Source organism: Pholis gunnellus, assembly GCF_910591455.1.
Source record: "Pholis gunnellus genome assembly, chromosome: 6".
Taxonomy (NCBI): Eukaryota; Metazoa; Chordata; class Actinopteri; order Perciformes; family Pholidae; genus Pholis; species Pholis gunnellus.
In genome coordinates, this window is record NC_136532.1 from 14,976,753 (window position 1) to 15,003,350 (window position 26,598).

At 42.6% G+C, this 26,598-nt stretch overlaps 1 protein-coding gene across 1 annotated transcript in view; it reads right to left on the reverse strand.

Moving 5' to 3' along the window:
* rtkna (rhotekin a) overlaps positions 1 to 26,271 on the reverse strand; it is a 38,009-nt gene extending 11,738 nt beyond the window's left edge. Inside the window, exon 1 of the mRNA XM_079161598.1 lies at positions 25,911 to 26,271. Coding sequence (XP_079017724.1) covers positions 25,911 to 26,006 — 96 coding nt within the window. The 5' untranslated portion in view covers positions 26,007 to 26,271. The remainder of the gene's footprint in view (positions 1 to 25,910) is intronic.
* Between the last annotated feature and the right edge of the window lie 327 nt (positions 26,272 to 26,598).

Genomic DNA, 26,598 nt, shown 5'->3' on the forward strand with positions numbered 1-26,598 from the left:
AATACTTAACTGATACTTTAAGAAAGAGCAGCACATGCAGACAAGATTCAATGATGACATTTTTTTTTGATAAATCAACTTAGTTGATTAGATGAAAACTTAGATAATCAATTATTAATTGAACCAATTAACCATGTCATCAAGTATTTCAATTTTTATAAAAGTAATTCTCTTTTTATAGCAATGTAAATTGACTTTAACAATTTGAATACACCACCTTGTTTTGTGGGAAGAAATCATTGCTTTATTATTCATTCAGGAAAAAGATTCCTTGTGAGCAATACATTTGAATAAAAAAGGTGGAAAAAAATGTGAACCGAGAAAAGGAAAGAAAGGGCAGCTCTGGCCGTGTCCAAATGTCCTCATCAATGGTGGCACCACAAACCATCGTCCGTGCACCACTCAGCCGGAGGCTAGCCAGCCAACTTTGAAGGAACGCACACATACACACACGCACAGAGTAAAGGAGCTGTCGCCACAGTCCAGTTTCATGTAGCGGGTTTTAGAGTGAGCTGCTAGGACGGGGTTCTGTATTTAGAGCAGCTAAATTAACAGGCTTCTCCTTAAGGAGGATCTCAGAATAGAACACTAACAGCCTAGATCTACCTCTAATCCACGCGTCTGGCTGTATGTCGGTAAAACTGACATAAACCCTCACAAACACCGAAGTAAGAGATAAACACACCAAACAACAATTAGCAGGGAAATGTCTATTGGGGATGATAAACTCCTTTTCTCTTTATAATCTTTCACAAATGCTCACAGGCACACATAAATACAACCTTGCAAACACACACATGGACACAGTGACTCCCTCACACTGTCGTCAGAGTGGCAGGTGTTAGGCCAGTGGGCATTGACAGAGAGGCTGCCTGCCTCTGATCGTGGCAGTGTGGACAGCCAGCCAGATAGAGGGTGAAGGAAGGGTGGATGAGCGACGGGGATGCAGTAGTGCATGTTGGGTATCAAGCAGCAACACAGAGGGGAGGGAGGTGGTGCTGTCAAAGGAAACAAGGGGAGGGGGGACTTGAGAAGAAAGGCGGAGATACGGGTTGACAGGGCGAAAGGTCTGGGTGAGTGTAAGAGGCAGTTGGGAGTAAACAAGAGATGAGAACGGGAAGTACAAGTGGAAGAAAAGAAAGAGAAAGGGCTGAATGTCAAGAGATGAGCAGGGTATAGTGTTAGGGGATGCGGAGGGAGGGATGGTGAGGAGGTGCTAGACTTACAAGAGAAGACAACAATGATGGGAAAAACCCAATTTTGGCCAAAGGGAGGTGGCAATCAGGAAATGAAGAGACAGATTTGGCAACAGAAAGAGAGGTAGTGGGTTCCATATGAGCAAATCTGTTGCTGAGGTAACGAAGCATTAAGCTCTGTATATGAGCAGACTGGGAAATAATTGGGAGAGTGTCTTTTTCTGAGAGGAAAAAAAAGACTTGACAGTTACACTAATGGTTAAAGACAGAAAACCTCCTAATTACTTACTGGCAATTAACTTTGAAAGAGAGTTATGGCAGAATTTAGATTAACTGCATACGGTTACCTCATACTCAAACAATTACTGTTCTTGTGGAGCCATTTAGCTAAATCATAAACAGAGTGGGTTGGCTGTTTCTCACAGGGCTGGTGGATCCCTGTCCCCATGTTGTAAGTGTCCTTGAGCAAGACAACTAATGTGTGTGTACCAAAAAAGTTGCTTTGAATAAACTAGTTTGTCAAATGAATGTAAGGGATAATGAAACAAAGACTAGAACAGCAAGAACAATACAAGCAATACTAAATATTCGGATTTGCTTCAAACAATATATCTTTAAAAGCATCACTGTATGTCACACACAGTATTACGCATGAGGCCAATATAAACCATTCAGCAGGTAATTTGATGCCTCAGTAGATACCAGATGGTCACTTCCTCCATCACCTCACTGTCCCTTTCTGGCTGTGTGTGTTGATCCTCATCTGTGTGTGTGTGGGTGTGATCTCAGAGACACCAACACACACACACCTACACAAACAAGCTGGTTTGGGGATTTGACGCCGCTGCAGATGGTGTGTAATGGTGTGTTTACGATGTGTTGTTACAAATGAGTAGGCTTTTCTGTTCAGATCCCTGACCCTTGACCTCTGACCTCAGGCCCTGAGCAGACCAGACGGCTGCTGTTACAGCATGGGGTTAGTTCATGGGGTTAGATTTAACAGCAAATTAGTATTAAACACAGCAAGAAACGACACAGCTTGCTCTGTACAGAGCCATATTAATTCAAACTACTTGAGAATGACAGAGGGGGGAGGAGGAGGAGTTATTACTAATTGTGTTTACATTTACAAAACTACTCATATGTATATTTGTGAAATGTGGACACTTATTGAAAAAAGAAAGCATATTTTAACCAGTATAATATTTTGCCATTTAGCTTAGCTCTACTGTTTCGTTACGTGGCTCAGTCTGTTAGTTCAGTTCGTCACTTTGATCCCGACTGAAATCAGGACCAAATCGACAACTATTGGATGGACAACAATGACATTTACAGACATTCATTTTCCACTTAAGGATGAATTGTTTTCATCCAGAGCCATTGTCAAGTACAATTTTCAATTTGTCCAATAATTTGGTTTACATACCTGTAAAACTAATGACATTCCCATCAGCCTCAGCTGTAATGCTAATTAGCAAACGTTTGTATGCTATCATGCTGAACTAAGATGGTGAACATGGTTACTATTACACCTGCTAAACGTCAGCATGTTAGCATTGTCATTGTGAGCATTCTAGCCTGCTGGCATTAGCATTTATTTAGTACCGAACAGTGAGGCAGCCTCACACAGTCCAGTCTTTATACATGTTCAGAGGACAAGTCTTGGGTTTACTGTAGGCTGACTTGTCTAACCACTATAAAACATCCACTTTTTATTTTTTGCTGATTCTGAAGTTGTTTCCTTTTTTAACAGACAAGACGTCACAGCTGACTGCTCGTTGGATAGACAGAGTGACAGATAAAAGAAATCAGTATAGCAGAGTAGCAAGAGGATAACAGCAGCAGGACTTAAACACACTCAGACACAAAGGCTAACGTCTTGCTCACTCACTTACACTTACACACACAAAGATTTACACAAATGTGCTGTCTTTCTCTATTTCACATACGCAAACATAACCAAGAATTGGAAATTCCTGACCACTCCCATACAGACTTCACCGACCAAACTGCTGGCTTTCAATTAGCCAGCCACAACTATGTGCCTCGCCTTCCTCTCCACCCTCTTCCGCTACTTTCCCTCATGCTCACCCCTCTTCTTCACCCCTCCCACACCCAGAGCACGGCTGCAGTTAAGGATGGAGGGAGCAGTTGAGAGTGCAAGAAAGAGTACGAGATAAAGAAAGGAAAATAAATCAATAGCAAAATTAGCTGAGAGAGAGTTAGCGTATGAGAGAAAATTAAAAGTGGGAATGAAGATGTAATAATATAATATAATATGATAAGGATATGGACAGAATATGGGTGAATGGACAAAATGGAGTAATGAGTGAATTGCTGGGATGTTGGGGGAGGATGTCACATTGCTAATGTGACTTTCAGTAACACATGTCACTGTCATACTCATGACCACAGATGCATAACAAAGCACACATTAAGCGCAGTATGTACACATATGTGTACAATGATTTCCAGAATACATATAGCCTGGAGATCAGGAGAAAACAGACAACATTCCCCAAACCACTCCAAAACAATGATCCAATTCACCAAACAATGTCCCTACAGTGTTCGCAGACTCCAGCTGCTGCTGGGAAGCCTGGGCACAATAACAGTGAAGGGAACTAGTTTGGTACTGGTCAGACAGAGCGGAGGGAGGGAGGGGGGAGAGAAACAGTAACTGGGTGGAGTGTTTGCCTTCGCCTTTTTACGACAGCAAGGCTGGCTACAGAGCAGTCCAAGTCTGTTCAGTGCCAGGTCACCCACACACACACTCCCTGGGTCCTTTCATATGGCAAAATGTGCCTGTGTACCCCCGGTCTAGGTGCCAACATGCTGATGCCATTATTGAGGTGATTGCTATAGAGATTTAACAGTGGACCAACTCGCCCTTATAACTGGAACACTGTGAAATATCCCCACTTCAGACAGCTTATGCATTCAATTATTCGCTGACAATATAGACTGATTCAGCTCTGCTTTGCATGGAAAACTATGCGAGTACCCACATGTGCTTGTGTGTGCGAGCGTGTGTCCAAATGACTTTGCAGCCAGCTGTTCTCGCACAAAGGCAATGTGTTTCAAATGCAGCTGGGTCCCAGCACAAACAGGGCGGTGTCAGAGCAGAAAGTGCTAAAGAGAGAAATAGTATGCGTGCGTTTGTGTCCTAAATCATGTTTTATGTACATGCAGGAGGTGCCAGAATATGCATGTGTATGCAAGCAAATGCATGCAAGTACGTTACTGCATATCTGCTCTGCATGTGCATTTTGTACATGCAAGTACATTTATTTTTTTGGCCGATATCCGTAGAGAGAGCAACAGAAGAGTGAATTTCAAGCTATAAAACAAATTGTTTAGAGCTACAAGAGCGCAAAGGAAGCTTAGAATCTGCCAAGCAGTGATCACTCCAGCAATTTATAGGCACACTAAAGGGTGATGGCTCTTACGCGGCCGTGCACACTCAGCCTAATATACTGGGTCTGCATTATCATATAGTAGCAGAGTGGGAGCTGGGAGGAGCTGTGAGCAGAAAACTTCATAATCATTTGAAGGCAATGTATAGGTGATAATAACAGGAAGTGTGTAAGAACCTGTGCATGTGTGTTGGTATATCTATCTACTGTATGACGGTGTGTGGTCTCTCAGCGTATAACTAACAGGCCTGGAGAGTAAAGATTTATGGAACACTGCGTACGGGTTCCAGAGCAGACACATAAATAACTGTGGGCTGGAATAAAATGTATACATTCAAACTGCAAGGTAGTTTATTATGAGTAACAACAGCACAAAAACACTAATAACAGCAGGACCCCCCCCCCCCCGTTCCTCTTCAGTCACCTCTAAGAGGACCAGGGGGGAAAACAGAGCTGCATTAAAAATACAGTAATGCTATGTTCAGATATAATAAACTGAATTGTAAATCTTCTCTGACAGTTGAATCTAAAAAGAAGCACAACAAAAAATATTCTAACCTTCAAGGATCCAAACAGACCAGAGAAGGCTTTGAATCGTGTGATGGTAATAATTGTATTCACCAGCAGTTCCGACATAGTTTTGTATGTTTCACAGCTTTAAAGTGGAGAAAGCACAATCCCCTGCTTCTAATGAAAAAACAGTAATGGATAAACCCTAATGAGACTAATTGGCAGACCGGACTGTCTGGGGGCTGCAAGAGGCAATTAATGAATTACGAAGCACACGCACAGCCACATTGTAACCTCATCAGTGAACTTTACTGGCAGTCAGTGTTGTGCACTGCAGGCCTGGAACACAGCCACCGACTATTACACAAGCTGATGCTGTATTATTATCTGATTAGCCAGCTTTTCCTCGAAGCCAGGGGCCCATACAGAGAAAGGCGAGGAGGGTTTAGGAAAGGTACGGTATGAAGCAGGTCCTTCTAAACCCCTGATCAAAGACTGCTGTGATCTCTCTCAATGAGAGCACTCTGCTAGTGCATCCCTAAGTGGGGAGATAGGGTAGATGGGATTTAATCACATTAAAAGATACACGTGACGCAAAAATGCACTGATGTGACATTGTGATCTACTCTGTGCTGGAATTTTCCACATGTCGTTACAGCCAGTTCTCTCTCTCACACATCAAATTACTGTTTGAAGAGAGGTGTTAGTCTGTGAACGGAAGTTGGTTGTCGCTTATCGCTTACGCTGATATGGCTGTGAGTGGCTGGGCGAAGCACATTACGTTCTCGTAAAAGAACAAACCCGCGTTTGAATCTTTCAAGAACCTCTGCAAGTGTCATGGTGACTGACAGCTCTGAGTATGACATGCTACCTCACACCTCGGGTAGACGTGGTGGTAGGGGGAAGGCGAGGGTAGAAGTAAGACACGACAGGCTTTGGATTCGATCTCCGCCGTGTGTCCAGACTGGGCAAGCCCAAATGTTTGCAGTGTTCTTTGCCTGTGACTGGCCGACGATATCACATGACTGGTTGAGTATTTTGCTTCCAGTTTTCCTAGTAAAACTTGCAAGTGCCACTATACAGCACATTACTGCTTAGGAAAAATGGCAAATTAATTTGGGGCATATTGTTAGCATTAGAGTCAAGAATTCCCATGGTCCAAACAAAGAAAAGACAGAATCAACACGAACCTCTGCAGAACAAACACAGCATTTTGACTCATGGGAGTGGGCAGAGAGGGACAGACAAATGGCAGATGATAAACAGCTAAAAGGACAAAGAGAGGGTCTAGAGGGCAAGAGGTCACAGTGCCACAGTTTCCCGACAGAAAGTAGCATCCCTGCTGGGTCCCGTACCATTAAGCTCCTTTTCATCCTCAGTGGGGTGAGGGGTGGCTAGTTATCTCACTACCACAAGCCCATCCTACTGTAACACTTGCAACACATGTGTAAAGCTCTCATTAGTTGATCCAACCCCTCACCCCTGCCGATGAACAGTTTCAACAGATTGACACAATTTCAGTGACAAACACAAAATGCTCGTCTCAGTAATCTGAGGCTTTCCTCCTCATCTGAATCAGGAAATCAGGCTAATTAGCTCAGCCGGCCTAACTAGCATTAAAGCCTGCCAAATTGTCCTCCCTGTTGTCTTTTATCTCCGCTCTCTTTGCTATACTACAGACATATTAATGCATTACACTTCTTTTATTCTTCTATTCACATTCCAAAGAGCACCTTAACCTGTGTAGGTTTCAAAACAACGGTCTTGCAGCGGAGCATGGATGGGCAAAATAGAGCTTTTACAAAATTCTAATATGCGATTGCATGTGATAAAACTTTCAACCATATCATTTGGTTTTGGCCAGCTGCCTTGGAAAGAGGAGGAAGAGATTTTCAAACTTGAAAAGAGGAGGAATAGATTTAAGATGACTTTTTTTGCGTTTTGTTATTGCATTCAAGTTTGGACTTTTAATATCCTAGTCACAACTATCTGAACATCTGAATTTGAATGGAAAACTCATATTTCTATATAGATGTATCCAGCTTGTTGTGCCAATATTTTTTCTGACTGGCAGCATCGCTAACAGGGTATTGATACCTTGTAAGTACATAGTCCACCATACTCAATATTTATACTGTGTGTGTCCACTCTTCTACTTATCTACTCGCCACAATTCAATTATGTGTATTACAACTTGGGCCTTATTGAGGTAAAGGCAATCAGACAATGTTGTTTACAGCTTCTATTGTCTTAATCAATACTGGGATATTGCAATCCATGTAAATGTAGATAGATATATACTTTATTCATCCCCAGGGGGAAATCTGTTTGTAGCAATGTTCTCAGTTTGACTCTGTTATATTCGGCGTGCTCTCTCTGAGCCCCATGCATCTCTAGCCAAGAGCTCGGTTGAAGCTGTTTTTATCGCTCTCTATTATTCATCACTGCTGCCTTATTTAGACTATATGGCCACATGTGTATATATAATCACATGTGCTGCCCCCACGTGAGATCCGTTGGAGGGGAGGTGAGGCCTTTGGCCATAATGAAGGTGTACAAGACAGAGAGGCAAATGCAGCAGATACGCCATGGTGAAGCTGTGTGTAATATGTGTGTATCTGTTCATGTGTGTCCTTGAATCATTATCGACCAGCAAAGAGAATGCGCTTCATTATAATATTCATGAAGCTGCAGGGACTTCTGAGCGGAGTTAAAGCAAAGCCGGATATGACTGAGCTGACCCTCAGCCCTCTGCCCTTAGGACAAAACAACCAAAGAAAGGGACAGATAAGGCACGGCTGGACGGTGAGATTGTGTGTGCATGGGAGTGGGGGGATGCTAGCTTTTGCGCTGATGACAGTCACTTATTTCAAATTTGTAACAGTTTAATGATTTCAGAAATGTAGGCATTACTACCCTCGTTTGGTCAGAAACAAAATTGACGGTCTCGAGAAAAAAAAGATCTAACAGACTTAAACTGGATATGAAATGTAAGACAGCACATTGCTTTTTTGTGAACGACAGCTCTACAGCCTTGCGGTATGCCATTTATTAATGGCTGCCATGAATTAAGACCTGAGAAATATTTCTATCACATGATAATGTAAGTTGTATTTGTTTCAAGGGTTTGATTAATGACAGTCATATTCATGTCATGGGGAACACATGTAAGGTGAGATCCACTCACAGTCTCTGAATCTGTCACTTCTGGCCCTTCACAGCACTTACAGCCTGCTCTGGTTACTAATGGTTCACATTAACCCTTGGAGTCACTGTGTGTGCGCGCACGTGTATGTGTTGTGCGTACGTGTGCATACAAGCAATTGTGACAGTTCAGTGAGAGTTTTCGTGAAAACTAGGAGGCAAGAACAAGTGAGATTGAAAAGCGAAAAGAACAAGAAAGGGAATGTAATTAATTGCTGAAAGTGTGTGTGTGTGCACATGTGTGTTCATGGTTCTTATCTGCCCTCCAGAACAGATTGGGGAGCCACATTTACACACACACACACACACACACACACACACACACACACACACACACACACACACACACACACACACACACACACACACACAGACTAATGTAAAACCTCTACACACTTTTGTATTTACTCCACCACTTATCTATAGTATACTGCACAAACAGATACAAGTTCAACATATTTATTCAGCTACAACAGAACACTGTTTGCCAGGACAGGCTCCAGGACAGTGGGAGGGGGGAGGGTCACAACAGCTTCTATCTGCTGACATGTAAATGCACCGTAAGCAGGCCGACACGAATAGAGCTAGTCTGGGTCTCACATACACTAAATTTCAGAGTGAACCCCATTTATCTTTCCTGCTTCTGCCTGTGCTGTGAGGGCATTAGTACAAAGCATTCCTCTATACAGGCTAAATAAACTGTCATACAACACACATTTAGGCCATTTACACAGCCAATATTGAAGCATTTTTTAAATCAAGGTGAAATTGATAAATTGGATCAATAACAGCCTTTCATTAAACTTATTGGAAATTCATTTTAGCAGTCTGGGAGCAATATCGATGGAAGTTCATCCATAAACCCAGCAGTGTGTAAAAGCTGCAATGAAATGTCATTTTCTTTGTACGGTAGTTTATACCGAAAATAAAAATAGTAGGGCAAAATAATGAATATAAGTTATAAAAGTTGCTCAAAACCAAATTCAGAGCATATCTATTATCTCCTCACAGCTCTCAACATGGCAACGGCTGAGGCTCACCTTTTCTCCCAGCTAACAAAAACAGTGCAAACAACAGCAGTGCTGACAGTGCTGTCAGAGCTAGCAGTGTGCACCTATTGGGAAAACCAAAGGGTGGGCGATACAATTCTGCTACGATGCCTTCGGTCAGCAGGGCGTTTTTGGTGCAGAAAGGCTACCATGAGCTAGCCAGTGGGGCACCCTCACATGCACTAAGAACAGCGCGTTCGGCCCGGCTACGTCAACAAAGCACGGAGAAGTTCAGATATAAACAGAGAGAGAGAGTTGCTAGATGCTATCTTAATGCTCTGAATATTGTATAGAGAACCTTAACATAAAAACGTATGAATATTGGCTATTGACCAAGTTGGTCTAAACATATCAGAACAGGCTTATGAGAGTAGCGTTTTTCCAGTGTGGAACAAATGCAGGATGGAGGTCTGACAGCCACTGACTGCTCAGTGTGGGGGTATTTGTGGAGGCTCTACTTCAGTCAGTCTACAGAAACATGGATAAAAAAAACAAGTAAATGTGTTTCATTGTAAACCGCAGCAGACCATTCAATCAAGCCTTGACAGTGCTCCGCACCCATTCGCATCCTCTATCTGCAAAATCTAACCCAAACCCACGATAAAGTATCACCTGATGTGTGCACTGATTGAGTGTATACGTGTGAGAAGGAATGCAAAGCCCTGTTTTTGATATTATTATTATCGATTCTCTACAGCCATGCCAGCATTTCATCACAGAGCCATGGGAGCAGGCTAGAGGGTTACCTAGATGGATTATCCATTATGTCACATTTCCACAGATCTAGTAAGTGAGTGTTTGTCTGTGAACAAATGTTGAGGCTTCACACATATCTCTTCTCAACACAGGAGCAATTCCACTTAACAAACATGACCTCATCATGTATTGGCAGTGTGGATACATTGTGAAATGAAGGTAAACTTTCACCCACCCACACACAACAGGTAGCAGGTATTAAACAGCCTGCCAAACAGTGCAGTATAAATGACTGACAGCTCAGCATCTGCTTCCTCGGGTAGACATGACAGATAGACGTGGACTGGGTCCGATTGTGATCCGCTGCCAGCAGCTCTGCATTAGCTGCTTGTCTGATTAGGTCTGTTGGACTGGGAGCTCTCCTTAATGACCATCAATCCGTTCACAATCTCCCTCTGCATCGTCAGGTCTTCACTCCGCTCTAATTGTCTGTCCGTTTATCTGCCTGTCCGTCACTTATTTCCCACTGTATCAGCATCATGAGGCCACACCATTAATCTGCTGCTGCATAAATGTACACGTGTCCTATGTATGATGGCACGGATACGTCCTCCTGCATCAAACCTATCTGTCTTCTCTCCCCACTCTCTCTTCTGTCTCTCCATTGATTTTCGTTCTGTTTTGAGGCATTCATGCCAGGACAAACCCATCGAGAACTATGCCACTCAAGTGCAACAACACTTGCAGCTAAAAGGAGAAAAAAATAAAACTTTACTGAGAGAGCTCTGCCATGGCATGTCGGGCGGATTTTGAGCTGGCTTTGTATAGTGTTTACTTGAGTCATGAAGCTGGAAACTGAAAGCAGGAGAGGAGGACCAGAGCTGGCAAGAGACTATATGAAAAGTAAGAAACTCCTAGAGAGAGGGAGATTTTGTATGAAAAAGTGAGTTAAAATATCTATAATTGGGTGGGCAGTGAAGCAATATTGCGGCGGAGCAAGGTGTAAGTGGCTCATTTTTCACACTAGTCCAAAGACAACTGGCTCAAGGAGACACACACACAGCATAGTCCAAGTCCAATTCACAACCCTCCAACTCCACTGCTGCCGCTATTCCGTACAGTACATAGGGCGGTCTTCCTCAGCCTCTCTCATTCCTCGCCGGGAAAAACAATGGACAATATCAGCAGAGAAAACAGAATGACCTCTACTGCAGACACACAGCAGCACAGAGCAGGGGCAGAAAGAGGCAACAAGAGAAAACACGTGACTGCAGAGGTGAGTGAAGGCTTGGGAGGAAAGAGGAGGGGAGACAGACACATACAAGCAGAGGAGACACTTGAGATATCTATCCAGATAGATAGGTAGAGAAAGAGGAGAGAGACAGAAAGCTGTGTGGACAGACAGAGACTTGACTGCGGAAAGCTTCTCTGCAGTAAGTGGTTATTGATTGTTAGACACGGGCCGAAGGATTCCATAGCGAGTGAACCGACACAGGATGCTGACTTTTCTCCCCCCTTGTATAATTGCAAAGGCAATGAAAAGCATGAGCAGAAATGCACTGACGAAAAATAATAAAAATTCGGTTTAACTGCAGCATGCGATGAATACAGCTCAAGTTGCATAAAGAAGCATCAGAAAGACTGTATATTAAGGATGCCGTTTGTCACACTGAGGATGAGCTCTGGCATATAAGTAACCTTTTCACTACTAATGATCAGAGATGGCTGTGGCTGTAACAGTAGTAGGGACAGCATGAACACACACCACACGCTTTGAGCTCTCTGCACCACACATACGTACACTGAGATACAGACACACACACACACACACACACACATACATACACACACACAGAAGGCTGCATTCCAGGAATGGAAAGATCACATCTGTCTGGCTCGTTTAATCTCTGACTGATGTTGATGCAGGTGACCTTTTAAATCAACATGACACTAAAATCTAAACTCTAGCTCTCTCTTTCTCGCTCTCTCTCTCACATCAGGAAGCAGCCTGACATTAAGTAAAGTGAAGGCAATCAACAGACAGAGATGCAGCCAGTTGTTTGGATAATCTGTGCATGGATAGAGTTTCAGTGGTGATAGAAAAGTTGATTATAGGAAGTGGTCTGTTAGACAAATGCGCTTATACTAAGAAACCAAACTGACTGCCAGTCACACACACTCCGGACATCTAGCCACTGCTCTTTTAGGGGTTTAGCATGTTGAGGAAAACATATTTCGGTAGCCGTCCTTTCTTTTCAGCACTTTTCTGTGGTTCGGTGTACATGTGTTTAACTGGCAAACTGCTTCTAAAAATCGCAATATGAATCCAAGATTGACATGCCTCTGCTATGTGGACTGGCATCCTCTGAGCAAAACTGCGTAATGTGAAAACCATGGAATGATATTTTATTGCTGTGGGAAAAAAAGAAAAAGAAATGAAGAGCATAATCTTCTCACATGCAATGCTCAAGCTATTTTTGTGCTGCCAATTCAAGGCGCTTAGGAAACATTTATTCACAAGAGAGGGGAAAGGGTGATGACTGGGAGATGTAAGTCATTATTGCAGTAACAGTCACATTGTTCCAACTCTGAGAGGCTGGCTGATACGGCACAGTGCACTCAGACAACATGACATTGAGGGTTACTATCCCCTACTAAAGTAACCTCCAGCAAACCACAAGCATAGCATAGAGTGAGCCATAGAGAGTGAGTTGTTTAAGGTGACAAACAAAGGAACAAAATCAATAGCTACTATATTGAATTGGGTATGGCCACAGCAAATGCAATTAATGCAACATACCTGTCCTCTGATGTAAAAAGGAACACATATACAATTGGCCCAATTTAGAATATATTGTAACCAGACTCCCTTAAAAATCTTGACTTTTAAAACAATCATGATTATTAGCAGAAATCATTAACTTGAAGAGGATGACATACAAGATTTCAAAGGTCAATAAGTACCACTCTTCAGTTCGGCATACATCTTATGAACCAATTAAACAATTTAACTGGTTCATCTATTCCCTCAATCTCCCTTGTGATAACAAATGGTGGGCAGTAAAAAGGCAGAGTGAACCATTTCTAAAAGATGGCATTTTATGAATAAAATCCTCTACTTAAATAAGCCCCGAGACAAATTCATAAAACGACGTTATTGATTTAAAACAGGTCTTGATTAGGACCAACCAGGAATGCAGACTTGGGAGATAAACAAGGTAACTTTAAAATGTCGCGCTTTTCAATCGTGGCGTTGCGTTTCTCCTTACATGAGTAAACCGCATATTATCAGGGTAGACTTGCAACAATAAATAGTAGACCCAATGAGAGGTCTCCAAATCTCTTGGGATCATAGAGTTTACGTGATCCCATCCGACGGTGACGAATTAACCCCAAGTGTGACGTGTTTTACGCTACAGCTGTCATTTTTCCATTCCATCAAAGTCCTCTGAATCTTTTCGGGGAAAAAACAGCAAATCTTACCCTTTGATTCTTTGAGTTGTTCATCCTTTCAAAAGAGCAGCACTCCGCTTCCCAACTCTCCAAAACTAGCAGCACGGGCGCTTATTTACGCAACACCAAGGTCCGTTCAACGTCCCACACACCCTGTGAAATACCTTCACTCAGATTTTCCCTCTGAGGCAGCTCCATTTAGAGGCTAAAGGAAATAATCACCGAAAATCCGAAAATAGCTGCCGTCTATTAACCTCAGAAGTTGTTATGGATCCGCGCAGAAGACACAAACCTCACTCCTGGCAATTTGGGAACGATCGCGGTCATGTGTTCCAACCCCTCTCTGTGTTGTCTTCATCATCATCGTCATCATCATTGTCGTCGACGACGTCCTAGTAGCTCCAGAGCTCCAGTCCGGATTCACACACACACACACAACACCACCAGCACAAGGAAGGATAAAGACTGACCGGCTGATGGACCAACCGAGAGCCGTTTCTGAGGAGGCGGGTGTGTGTGCGCGCTGTGTGTGTGTGTGTTCCTAATCTGTGTGTAGCTGCGCGCAAGCAGAGGAGAACGAACTGTCATTTACGGCAGTTGCTCTCAAAGCTGAGTCAGGGACCTCCAGCGGTCCTTGAGGAGGATCCATGGGGTGTTGGCAGCAATTTGTTTAAGTGTCATCCCACTGTCATTCACCAAACAGTAAATGAGATTGTACTAAGGCTACATTTTTCTCTCTCAGGGGTTTGTTGTTGTCAGTCCACAGACAGTGTTTACTGTCCCATGGGGTCCCTCACACATAAAGGCAGTGCATAGTCTAAAGCTATATTGGAAGAAACTGACATAAGAAGGATTTGGCAGCCCCGACTTTGGCCATAGTTTGAAGTGGGATGCAAAGTGAGTCAATAAAATGCACTGTGGTCGCTCTGCCTACACCGCCCAGTGGAAAAAAATACCTTTTTTTAAGTTATGACTCAACTTTTTTTTCACAAGGCACTGGTTAATATGCCGTTCGCATTGCTACAACAGTGCAGGCAAAACAACCCACTTTTACCACACATTCTTCCTTGCTTCTGAACAGCTGAAGTGTATTAAAAAAAACGTTATCTCTGCATTTGTATTGAGGACAGTTTATTTTCTATTAATTTATAATAATTGCTAATTAGATACACAAGACAGTCACAGTAAAACCTGCCTTTGTTAGGTGATCCCATAGAAGAGATGCTGTGCATGTAGAGGACTATAAACGCTCTACTGAGTAGTACATTTTAAGTCCCGGATTGGCCCAGGGATAATGTATGCAATGAGTAAAATATGGCCATCATCATATTTTAATTCTTGGAATTAGACAGGGAATTAGCCAAAGGGCTAATGAAAAAAAAAATTACAATATCAAAACATCACAGTGTGCTCAAACAATATTGGCCATCAGCCTACATTTGGTGCATTTATATGTAATTCTGCTGACAGAACAAGTCATCATTCAGGGAAAAATAAAAATCTCTACCCGTATCTCTCTGCTCTCTCTTTCTGTGCCTGCCTCTGCTTATTGCATGGCCCCTGTGTGCGCACTGGGAAGTTGCTGTGCGGCTGAGTGCATCAGCTTGTCGACCGGTGATGTATGAGAGTGATTTGTGGGCAGGTGGAAACGGAAAACACAGAAGAGTCCAGCTAGAATAAAAGTGTGGGGAATAAACCTGCATGGCTCCAGGAAATCCGCACTGGAAAACTAATAATTGGAGTGTTAGGGATATATCTTGCAAACAGAGAACGTTATGAAAATATACCTCTGCAGGAATTAACCAAAAAGCATCAAACATCTTTATTGTTTTAATATTTTCCTGAAGATCAGCAGAGCAAAATGGCTACAACCTCATTAAAAGAAGACAAAAACCACAACACTTGTTTTATTGCGTGTTGTTTGTGGGTTGAGAAGTGGAATGAGATAGAGTACACTGTCCTGAGATGCAACAGATGACATGTAGGAGGATCAGGATGGAGGAGGAGAGAGTCAGTCTGTGGGCAGCCTTGGCTAATGGCAACAGAGCAACAAAGTCCACCTCAATGGTACAATAATACATCTGTGCATTTGGCTGGGTGAAAGCAGTGCTGAACCTCAAGCCAAGGACAACAGAGGAGGACGGGGGTGCTTTGTCCTGGCATTCACTTCATCAACACCAACAAAAATGTTACAGTAAAATTTGCCTCTAACCCTATAATCCATCGCGCTCTCTCTCTGCTCATCTCTCCGTGTGAGTAGACGTGGTAACAAAAACAAGATGAGCCTTGATAACTCAGGACTTAGAGCTGTAAATATCCTACAGTTAATGAGATTAAGGTTTCATCAGCAAGAAGCTGTGCCAGAGAGCCAGCCAGAGAAGTGCTGTTGGAGACAAATTTACACTCACAGTTCAGGGAACAACACGAGTGATTAACAATACCGATACCGGCATGTACAGCATACACTGACTAAACAGTGGTGGCATTTAACTATGTTGTCACCTGTTGAATTGGAATACGGTATGAGCCAAACAATGACACATTACATATTCAAGGAATCTGGACATAAGATAAGGAACATACTTGGACAGTGAGTTTCAGTTTTCCCATGCTGAATGACTCAGTGGGACCATTGAATTAATGATTACCATCATTCCCAGTGTCACTACACAGCATTTGACAGAATGAGAGAACATTCCTCCAGCCAGGCTAACCTACTCAGCCCCCTCCCTCTGAGACTTGAGCACTTCCTATTGACTCACCGACAAGAGTGTTTTTCTCAAACAAGTGTTTCCCCTTCTTCTCTGCTGCTACTGCACATCCTCAAGATCCCTTCCTCCCTCTGTAGACGAAGAGTCTGTTGTAGCCTTGTGTCTAATTATAGGATATCTTCCCAAACCATTTCTGTTTAATTTGTAATCTTTTCATAAGCGTGAATAATAATGGAATCTTAATTCTTATCACAGCCTGAAAGAGCAACATCGCAGAAAATAAGCTTTGCAAAATTCACACCTCGAGTTTGTGCAGATTTTAATCTGCTGCCTCTGATGACAGCGGTCGTTAAAGGACAGGCCTGTGTTTCTCTTTCAAATATTTTACCCACATTTTTCACAGCCCTTTGTTTGAATAAAGGTCTCTGGGTAATTTCACATAAACTGACCCAAAGGAAGCACTGGAGCACATGGATAAGCTTCAATTGCTTTATTGCAAGGTGCCGGGAATACGAGTCAAAATACAGGAATTTGATTGCTTTCTCTTCCTTTTACCACCAATTTTTAGACCGTAATTTCTTTTATGGTGGCTTTTATGGTGGGTAGCCTATCAGCCCCCTATTGGCCATAAAAGAGCATGGCAACATCTACAAACAAACTGGATCATTCACTCCACTCTGCTGAACTGTGCCTCAAATCTGAGAAACTGTGACCATATTATTATGTTCCTGTCATGGTTTTATCTTATGCAAGGACCAAGAAACATGTAGTGACATGCTTTCCTGCTAGTGTCAGGCTGCCCCGAGAAAAGCTCATGGGATGCTGGGAGTAGACTAGATGACACCAAACAGACTTGACATCAACATCACGGAGTGATTGATTCAAGCTTGTCAAAACATGTAAGAGGTGATATTCATTCACATCTCATAGCTGTGTAGTTTACATACTAATATACTGCAGAGTTTACCTGTAAATCTAAATGACAAAAACTGCATATCTCATTATTATCACTACAACAGTATCAACATCTGCAACATGAGAAACCTAATAAACATCTTGAGACATGTCATCATTGATACATAGCTATTGCGAACTATACCTTAGTATTTTGCAAGTTAAATAAACAGAGATCATATTCAAAGCTATATATATATACTGACCGTCAATCTTGGTGGATTTTACAGTGACAGCTGCGGCTGCAGAGGACACAAGCTGTGTGTGTTTTTATGTAGGCCCCAAAATAGTCCCTCAATAAACTTACACACAAAGTTACATAACCACCAACAGCCAGTCTGTGTGTAGAGCCGCACGGATCAATGACACAGTGTTTCAGAGCGGCTCAGTGTAGCAGGGGTTAATAGGGGTCTCAGTCCGGTTAGCGGTTCGTCTCAACCAATCATAGAGAGCTATATACCTCTCCCCAGTACCAACAGGGATCCCTGTCCCTTTCCTGAGTCTATCCCAACAATAAGATGGATTAACCTTTTCATCTCCGAATGACGATAAACATATACTGACATATGGACACTCTTTAACTCTGACTATAGGCTCTGCACGCTTTTTCTAAAAATAGTTGAAGGCGAAGGAGGACACAGAAGGTAATAGAGTCAAGTGTGTGTGTGTGTGTGTGTGCGTGTTCTCATTTGTGTCTGTGAATGTAGAGAGAGTAGTCACGGGACGATATGAAAATGTCATGTCATGATTATGCTGGCCAGAATTATTGCAATTAACAATATTATCCTGGTAATCATCAAAATATGCTTAAAACTCTTAAAATGGCTCCAAAACATATTGGAATCACTTAACTTTACAAGACTTAAAACTAATACTTTCTATTGAATCTTACTTTTTTTTAGTGAGCATCATTTTTACACAATCTTAAATAAGGTAATTCTATAAGGTATCTCATAAGGTCTGGTCTTTTTTACATAATTCCTGTCTTTTTAAAATCAGGCTCTATTTTTCACTTCTCTTCCATAATAGCAAGCTAGGCAGCTTCCTAAAGTCAATATTATCCCGATAATAGAAATTTGCCATGAAGAACTTATTGTTCTTTATTTCCCCATCAAGGAGACAGCAGGAAGTTGAAAAGACGATGGTATGAACACAACAGCCCATGTAAAATTCTCAAAGGGTATTATGCACACCCCTCCCACACAGACACACACACGCATCTTCTCCTAGTGTGACCCTGACATTTTTAACCCAAGTCCCAAACATGACATCATCCGGCTGGAGAGTTTGTTCCACTGATCTCATCATGGTGAGGTACAGAGGTTGCTTTTTTGTGGAGGGGGAGTTGTCTGGGGGTGGAACAGCTCAGCCATGCCTCTCAACACCTCGTACCACAACAAGAGGCCCCCTTGTCAGTAACCTTGGCCCTCGCATCTACCTCAGCCCTAAGCCCCAGCTCCTGCTGACCCGCATCTAAACCCTGGAAGTCCCCCGTGACAGTTTTCCTTTGCCATTTAGGTTTTCCTTAGCAGCACAACCATCAATCTGAAGGCGTCCAACCACAGAAGTCAATAAAACTCAAGCTCATCTTTTGTTGCTGTGATAATTAAGCCTTCTGCGAATGCTGCAAGGCCATCTGCTCAGCTTTCTCTGGTTGTTTTAATGTTTATTAATTTAAGTCATACAAAACCTAAGTGACAAACAGCTATTTATGTTAAGTTAGTGGGTCTGTTACAGACGCTGTGAAACAGAGAGATGGAGACAGAAACAACAACATCATTACATCCTAAATGCAAGAGAGAAGAGATCATGTCTTGTCCTTGATTAAAGCAGAATGGACGCTCAGATGGCAGCCCTCCAAATGCTGACAGAGTTATTCCACCTGCCAACGCACCCACACTTACACACACACCCACACACACCCACACACACACACACACACCAACTCAGTGGCCAAGGATCCCGCAGTGTGCAGTGATTCAATTAGACACTTTGGCTTGCTGCTCAAACACACATACCCTGCCCCAAAAGGTACAATCTGTAGAGTCACAAGGATGCTGGTGATGCCAAGGATGCTTTCAACTTCACTGAGGAATGGATTGTTTTAATGGCGGTAATTGCTTGTTTAGAAAGCCCTAGCTTCTCTTGTCCTCCGCCTCTCTGACTTCCACCTACTCTCTGTTCCAGGCAACTACCTTTGCCTGGTAACAGCGTTGGGAGGGATAGAGAGATTAGAAACACAAAAATAGACTGAATTTATTCATGCACACTTAAAAACTCCCCCACATACTCTACATAAACCTCATCAACAGACACAAATCAATAAAGTCACCGCATGAACCATAAACTTCCACACAATCCTGTACACTGTGCAGAGTTTATCTCACAAGCTGGAAAGCACACTTAAATAGAACACACAGATGCAAGCAGAAATTGCATCCATATGGACGAACACAAAAGCAACATCTACAGGCTCAATTAAACACATTACCAAATGCTCTGTTTAAACACAAAGAGAACCATCTGATTTAACAGCCTGTGCAACCAGCTGCATCGCCAGAACATGTTCAGACGATCTTAATTACATGTTTTACAAAGGAATACAGTGTTTTTTAATATCTCCACTTCAAAACAGTGACTTCTGAGCTGTTGACATGATAAGCCAAACAGCTTTAAATCCAATCTGTGCTCATTTGAATAAAGCCTGCAGTGTCAATTCAAACAGCTTAAGTTATGTTCATTGCAGCTGCAAAAGAGTCCTTTGACTAAAAAGCCAAAGTGTCTTTGTGTGTGCCCAGGTGAAAGCCGAAAGAGTGGATAAGGAGGATTAAAGAAAGTTTATGCTGAAGGGTGAGATAAAAGAGTGTGGAAATAAGGGCCGGAAGCTGAGATAGAGGCGGCAGCAGAGTGAAATTATCAAAAGATCCAGGTGGAGAACGTGAGGAAAGGGAAGTTAATGACAAAAAGAAACAGGCTGGGAAGGAGCTGGGAGTCAGGTCGATGTTCCAATAACAGCATCTCTCGGTTTGGCTTTGCGTTTTCTCCTTCTCGCTCTCCTAGCTCAAGCCTGCTGTTTTTCAAAGGAAGCTTGGCTCAGGCCGCGGCATCTAACTGGTTCCTGCTCACACAGTGGGCCCATTCAGACCTGTACTGCACCTCCTAACCGCTGCATGGGCGATGGCTGGGGTGAGGACTGAGGTATGGGGTGAGATAAAGCACTCTGGTGAAGTCCAGGGGGACTGCAGAGGTGAGGTGGGGAGCCAGATGGTTTAAAGTCAGTAGACTTGAGGCTGGCAGGGGAGAGAGGAAGGCTTGGAGGAGATAGCTTAGAGTTAGGGGCTAGATGTGTGGTTCCAACAGGGAGAGGAGGGCTTGGTGTGCGATGGGTGTGTGTGATGTGATACAAAGCCCTCTTTCTCCACTACCTCACACACTCTGTGCCTGCATTTGGCTTACAGCACTGGAAGAACTGGAATCGACTGTAGCTATCCATGAAATAGATGCCAAAGACACACTTATAAATACACCACGCACACACACACAGCAAACAGACTAAACCCCATGTGCAGAACACTTACATGTGAATAAACCTGGCTATTTCCATTCATTTTGAGACTGTTGCAATACTGTAGGAAGTTCTTATATCTAATTCAAAACAAATGCAAAAAGCCCATAAAAAAAACCTCCCATTAACAGTGAAATCCAGGGTGATAAACCTAATGTCCTTAATCAAAGCAAAGCACTCGGCTTGATTATATGGCTTACAGTATCGGCTTATTACTCTTTGCAAATATTTACCCACAGACTCTCAGAAGCACACAGGCGAGCTCAGCGGGTTAGCGGTGTGCGATGAAGTAGTCCGTTGTGGAGGAATGTGTTTTGGCTCAGATGTAACTGTGTATCCTGTATCACGAGCGCTGTTAGCTTTAGCACACCTTCCACTGAAGCAAGCAGGTCTGGTGTAACTTAGGCTACCTAAACAACCTCACAGCTGAACTAACATACGCACACACTCACCTAGATGCGCACACACACACACACACACACACACACACACACACACACACACACACACACACACACACACACACACACACACACACACACACACACACACACACACACACACACACACACACACACACAGGTTTCAACTGCTGACTGCTTCTTCATGGAACAATATATTGATATTTACGTCAATGCTAAAGGGATGAATTCATCACAAGGACAGAAAGGGCAATACAATAAAGATTGAATAATTGAATGACAACGTTAAAAGAAGAATTTAACTGAGGATGACAAGAACAGAAAGAATAGGACCAGAACAAATAAAAAGAAAATCGAGGCTAGGTCCACGTAATGCAGGGGATTGAAGCTAAATCTCACATGCACTGTTTAGCAGTCCCAGTATAAATAAGATTAACCTTTGCTCTTTCTACAAATTCATCATCCAGGTTGGGATTCATCAGTCTAGCCGGAGTGCACAAGAAGATGCTGGTTTACTGTCCCAGAGCAGGGAGGAATTAACTGCTGTCAATTTGGCCTTTACCCTCCAGGACCTTCTACATTTAGAAAGCATGAAGTCAGGGTAGACATCTCTGTTACAAGGACGGATACTTAGAAGGCTTTATATACAGTAGGGAAATGGCAGAATAGCCAAAGTTTATGTTTTCTGACACATGACGACAAATACGACCAAGGGAACAAACTGAATCACATAGAACAGATATTTCTGTGCAAGCACAGTTTCAAATAGAAACAGAGGCTGTATTGATCTGGGTGGACGGATCAACTTCTGATTAATCCAACTCAATCAAACGGTCACGGCAGTGATCTGAGAACAGATGAAGAGAGGCTGCATGAATACCAGCCAATGGATATTTAACGCCTGCATGTGGTGTCTAGAATCCACAGAACTATCTGAGGCATGGCCACAGCTAAGTTTAGGGTGTGGGAGCGTGTGAGAGGTCAAACATGAGTCCCGGGTGAGGCAGCAAGAAACTCCCACGAGAGCTCATCGTCAAAAAAGGGTCAGAGCTCCCTTGACTACAACATGTTAGGGTCAATCTGTCTATTTGCTTAAGGACATCTATAGGACTTGTGCATTATTATTAAAATCATAGTTGTAGTATATTAGCCTGATTACGAGTAGTGGTGCAACGGATCATAAAACTCACGGTTCACAGATCAGGGTCACGGATTGGATCAGCACAAAAGAAAAAAGGGAGCAAATATAACTTTCAGAAATCCCTGATCAGGTTTTTTTGCCGCCTATACTAACTGCTGATCGTTGATGATCCATATTGGCAGATACATATCCCTTTCTTGTTTGATTACAGCGGTCTACAAGGCTCCAGACTTTTAACCAGAGTCCAAAATATTATTTCCACTGCTTTGAGTAAAATATTAAATGTTATCCTTTTACTTTGTTAAAGTCATCTAGAGTGTTTTTTCTTCTTCTTCATAAAAACACACAATTCAAATGATATGGAAATATTGCATTTTTATGGATTAAACAAATCTTGTCAGGAGTTCTAACGATGTATGCATCATAATATATAACCAAACGGAATCTACGTTCTTTAACCATTAGCGATGCTGCCATCGTTAACTATATTGTCCTGTCAATTTAAACAAGGATTGGTTGTTTACAATGTAACATAAAAGCATAACTGCTGATGTCAGTAAGACATCATTTCACATTGTGATGGTTAACGTTAAACTGTGTAATTAATCCGCGGTTCACATGGTGCCGAACCGTGAGGCGGGATCCGTACGGATCACAGATCGACAATGGTCTGTTACACCACTAATTAGGAGCATGATATCCTGTTTGACTATCGCTGAAGTGTTGAACATCAGCAGATAATTTGGGGATTTTCTAACCACAGTAGCTTTATCAAAATGTTTTTATTTATTTAGCTACCCTTCTAAGTTGGTGTTTTTCACAGGTTCAACAAATAGTGAAGGGTCAGTTGATTTAATACCTCAACTGTAGCAGAACCCAAAAAGGGGATCTCTTAAATCTTTCATCTGACAATATCATTGGTATGATAGCAGCCAGAGCTGTAGCAGCTTAATGCCCCAGGCTGCACCCCTTCTGAGTTGAGCAGGGCCACTGTGGCCCAGTGAGGTCAACACACATACACACTCACTCACTGAGAAAGTATTGTACTGTCAGAAACAATGCCTGACTTACAGAATGGACACAACACAAATCCTGCTTTTATAACTTGCGAAACCCTTTACACAAATGTCCACATTTAACTCTGTTGAAGCCACGATCTGTGCATTCAAGGCCGGTCTGCAGGCTAAAATTAGACCAGTGAAAAAGTGTCTATCTACGGCCCTCGGGCAATACCCATGTGGTGAAGGCGACAGGACGGTGGGGACACAGCCTGAGAAGGTGAAGAGAGATGAGAAGCAGGATAGGCGAAAACAACATTAAAAGCAAAGCAAAGTAAATAAAAAAAATCGTTGTATTTGGGTTTGTAGTGACAGGACGTATGCGTCTCTTATAAGACAGCAAGTTCAATGACATCATTTTGTTGCTCCCGTTGGGAAAAAGTAATTACACAAGACCATTTCCTGTTTCCCATTGGCCACCTCTCTGTATTCTTTGGGCAAAATGCTTTTTACCCTAAAGAAGAAGCGCTGCTGCGACTGTCTTATGGAGGAAAAGACAACAAAAAAAACATTACATTGGAGCCAAGAATGCAGATATTCCTATTACAAACAGACTTGTTAAAACCTGAAGACCAGAAAAATGTCTTCCTACTGAGTGTGCAAATAACACAATGGCTGTTCTCTTTCCCCTCCTGACACAGCAATTATACGAGACTGAGGAATGCTGGAACCTCAGGACATGCGTGATTTTCTCACTTTTTAATTATTTTTAATTGACAAATATTCTTATCTTCTGAGATGACCAGTGCAAAAAAACAGCAGCAAACAAGGTGTTTTTCTTTATAGTTTGCAAATCTATATATGTGTATGCATTGGGTGAGAGTAGCTTGATGTTGCCGCAGGGAAAAACAAAGAGGAGGAGAAAAGGGTTTACAGTGTAATAATTGCAAGTCGTGATGATCCAGCAGGACGTTTATGAAAGACCCTGGAGCAAAAAAACATCCATAGCTAGCTGAAATTACAGTTAAACTGTGGGCCGTGAAGCTCAGCTACATACAAAGAATCCCTGTCTCATAAACCCACCCAGGCAGAGGAGACATGGGGGGAGGGAGGGGAAGAGAGAGCGACTGAGCAAACAAGTTAGTGTTTACCAGCAAAAAATACTTATATGAGCTGAAGGCGAGCACAACTTTTTTGTCCAACAATCTGAAATTCTCACTGGTTATTGCAGAGTAATGACCTCTGAACTCCCTGTGAAGGAGCAGAAGCGACACATTTTCCCACAGGGCTAAATACGGGCTCAACGTTTCGTTATTATACATTCCTACCCTTGCAATTGCATTTACAGAAATAAAACTGAGACAAATAAAGGCACAAAAATGCCTGTTATCTACATACCAACATAATGCCCCAGATTCAATTCAACCACTTTCAAATCTATGTCCGAGCTGTAAACAACTGTATCAAAAGGAGGCTCTGTGACAAGAACTAATAATCGGATTAGTTCCCGATCAATTTGTTGGTAAAGACACCTTGTGACAGCTGCTTTGTGACATGTTAGGCTACAAGTGCTATACAAACCTCAGGACAATCTAGCGGCACAAGTGTATCAAAAGTTCACCGAGGTGTTTTTAAGGCAGATTCAAGTATTTAGGAACCATAATGTCTCAAAAAGAGAATAGACTACAGGCTGCACACAAGCTGAAGCTGGCATTAAGTTGTATTGCTCTGTGGCGCTTGGCACAGGTATAAACAAATAAACACCTTGCACATGAAAACGATGCCAAACTGCTAGAAGGTACAACACACCAGTGAGTGATATCACCTCTCATACAGCCCTTGTGTCACACAGCTGAAGGCTTTTTGGACCAGATTTCAGTTGACATATAGTGGAAGAGAGGCACTCTGCCTTTTTTAACAGCTGCAGCACAGACAGCCCATATCTTTGCAGATTATTGGGCAAGAAAATCAAGTATAATAAAATTTCGCTTGGAAAATCTTGTAACATTTCCAGTGGCCACATGTCTCATTTTAGTCATTTCCACAGAAATAGTTAGTACATTGTTGATATGAGCATGTTGTATGGAATGACTCCTTTCGGTCTTTCTCAGAACACAATACTAGCACACACAAACACACACACACACACACACACAGGAACTTATGAGGCCCATATGTGCAGCTGTGGACTGTGAGTGAACCCTAGTTGGAAGGGGAGACACCGAGAGGGAGAGATGGATGGCATGTGGTGTTGTTTTCTGTTTACTGTCAGTGTAAGATTTGCCATCTGTAACGGGGAGACCACACCAGAGCCAGCTCTACTTGTTTGTCACTTATAGAAAGATCCTTCACCAAAACTCCTCTGTAAACGTTACAACAAGCAGAAGCACAGCTGCACACACAGCTAACACTGATACAAAAAAGATCTGCTTGTTCTCAGTGTGGATATCAATCAAGAAAAATGAAACAGTGCGAGACATGACCACACACCCCACAGCTATGAGATTGTGTAAAATCTGGTGAAGACAAACGAAAAACGCGAGCAGAGGGTCAGAGACAAGTGATGGTCAACTGGAAATAGAAATAAACTTGTACCTGTAAACTGAGTGCAATCTGGCGGATGTACATCATATTGAGATCCTCCAATATCCACAGTTTTTCCTCCATGTTTGCGAATTTATCAACTGGCATCCTTTCAGCAGATATCCACACGATGACTTGTTCTCCTTGAAGGTGTAATGATCCGGCTCAAACAGCTACGCCACAGGTACCGGGGAGAGAAAGTTCATTTTGACAGAGTCTCGTACAATTAATGCGTAAAACAATGCGTAAAAAGTTCAGCTCCTCATGCAAAACAAGACTCCGGGAAAGCAAACATAGGTGGAGTGGATGACAGCATCAGCTGCACTGTAGTAACCTTGTCCATAAAAAATCCCCCAACCCGTATACGGCGCGTATTCTTCCTCTCTACTTTTCTCCGGGCAACAAAGATCCTCTCAAAACACCCACAGTCAACACCCAGCGGTTGCTGGGAAAGAATGGAGCCTTTTAAAATGCAGTTCTTCTCTTTGTTTCCCTGCGTCCTGATTGTGAATGCCGTCTGTCCTCTGTGTGACAAGAGACCTCTCCACAAAAGGGCATCGCCTCTGCGTGAGTGATCGACACAACTAGTCCACTGTGTGTGCCCTGACGCTCCCCAACTCGGCGCTAAATTAACCCCTACGACACGACGCGCCTCTGGTGATGGTAATGAACTTTTAAAAAAAAAGAAGAAAGGGGGAGG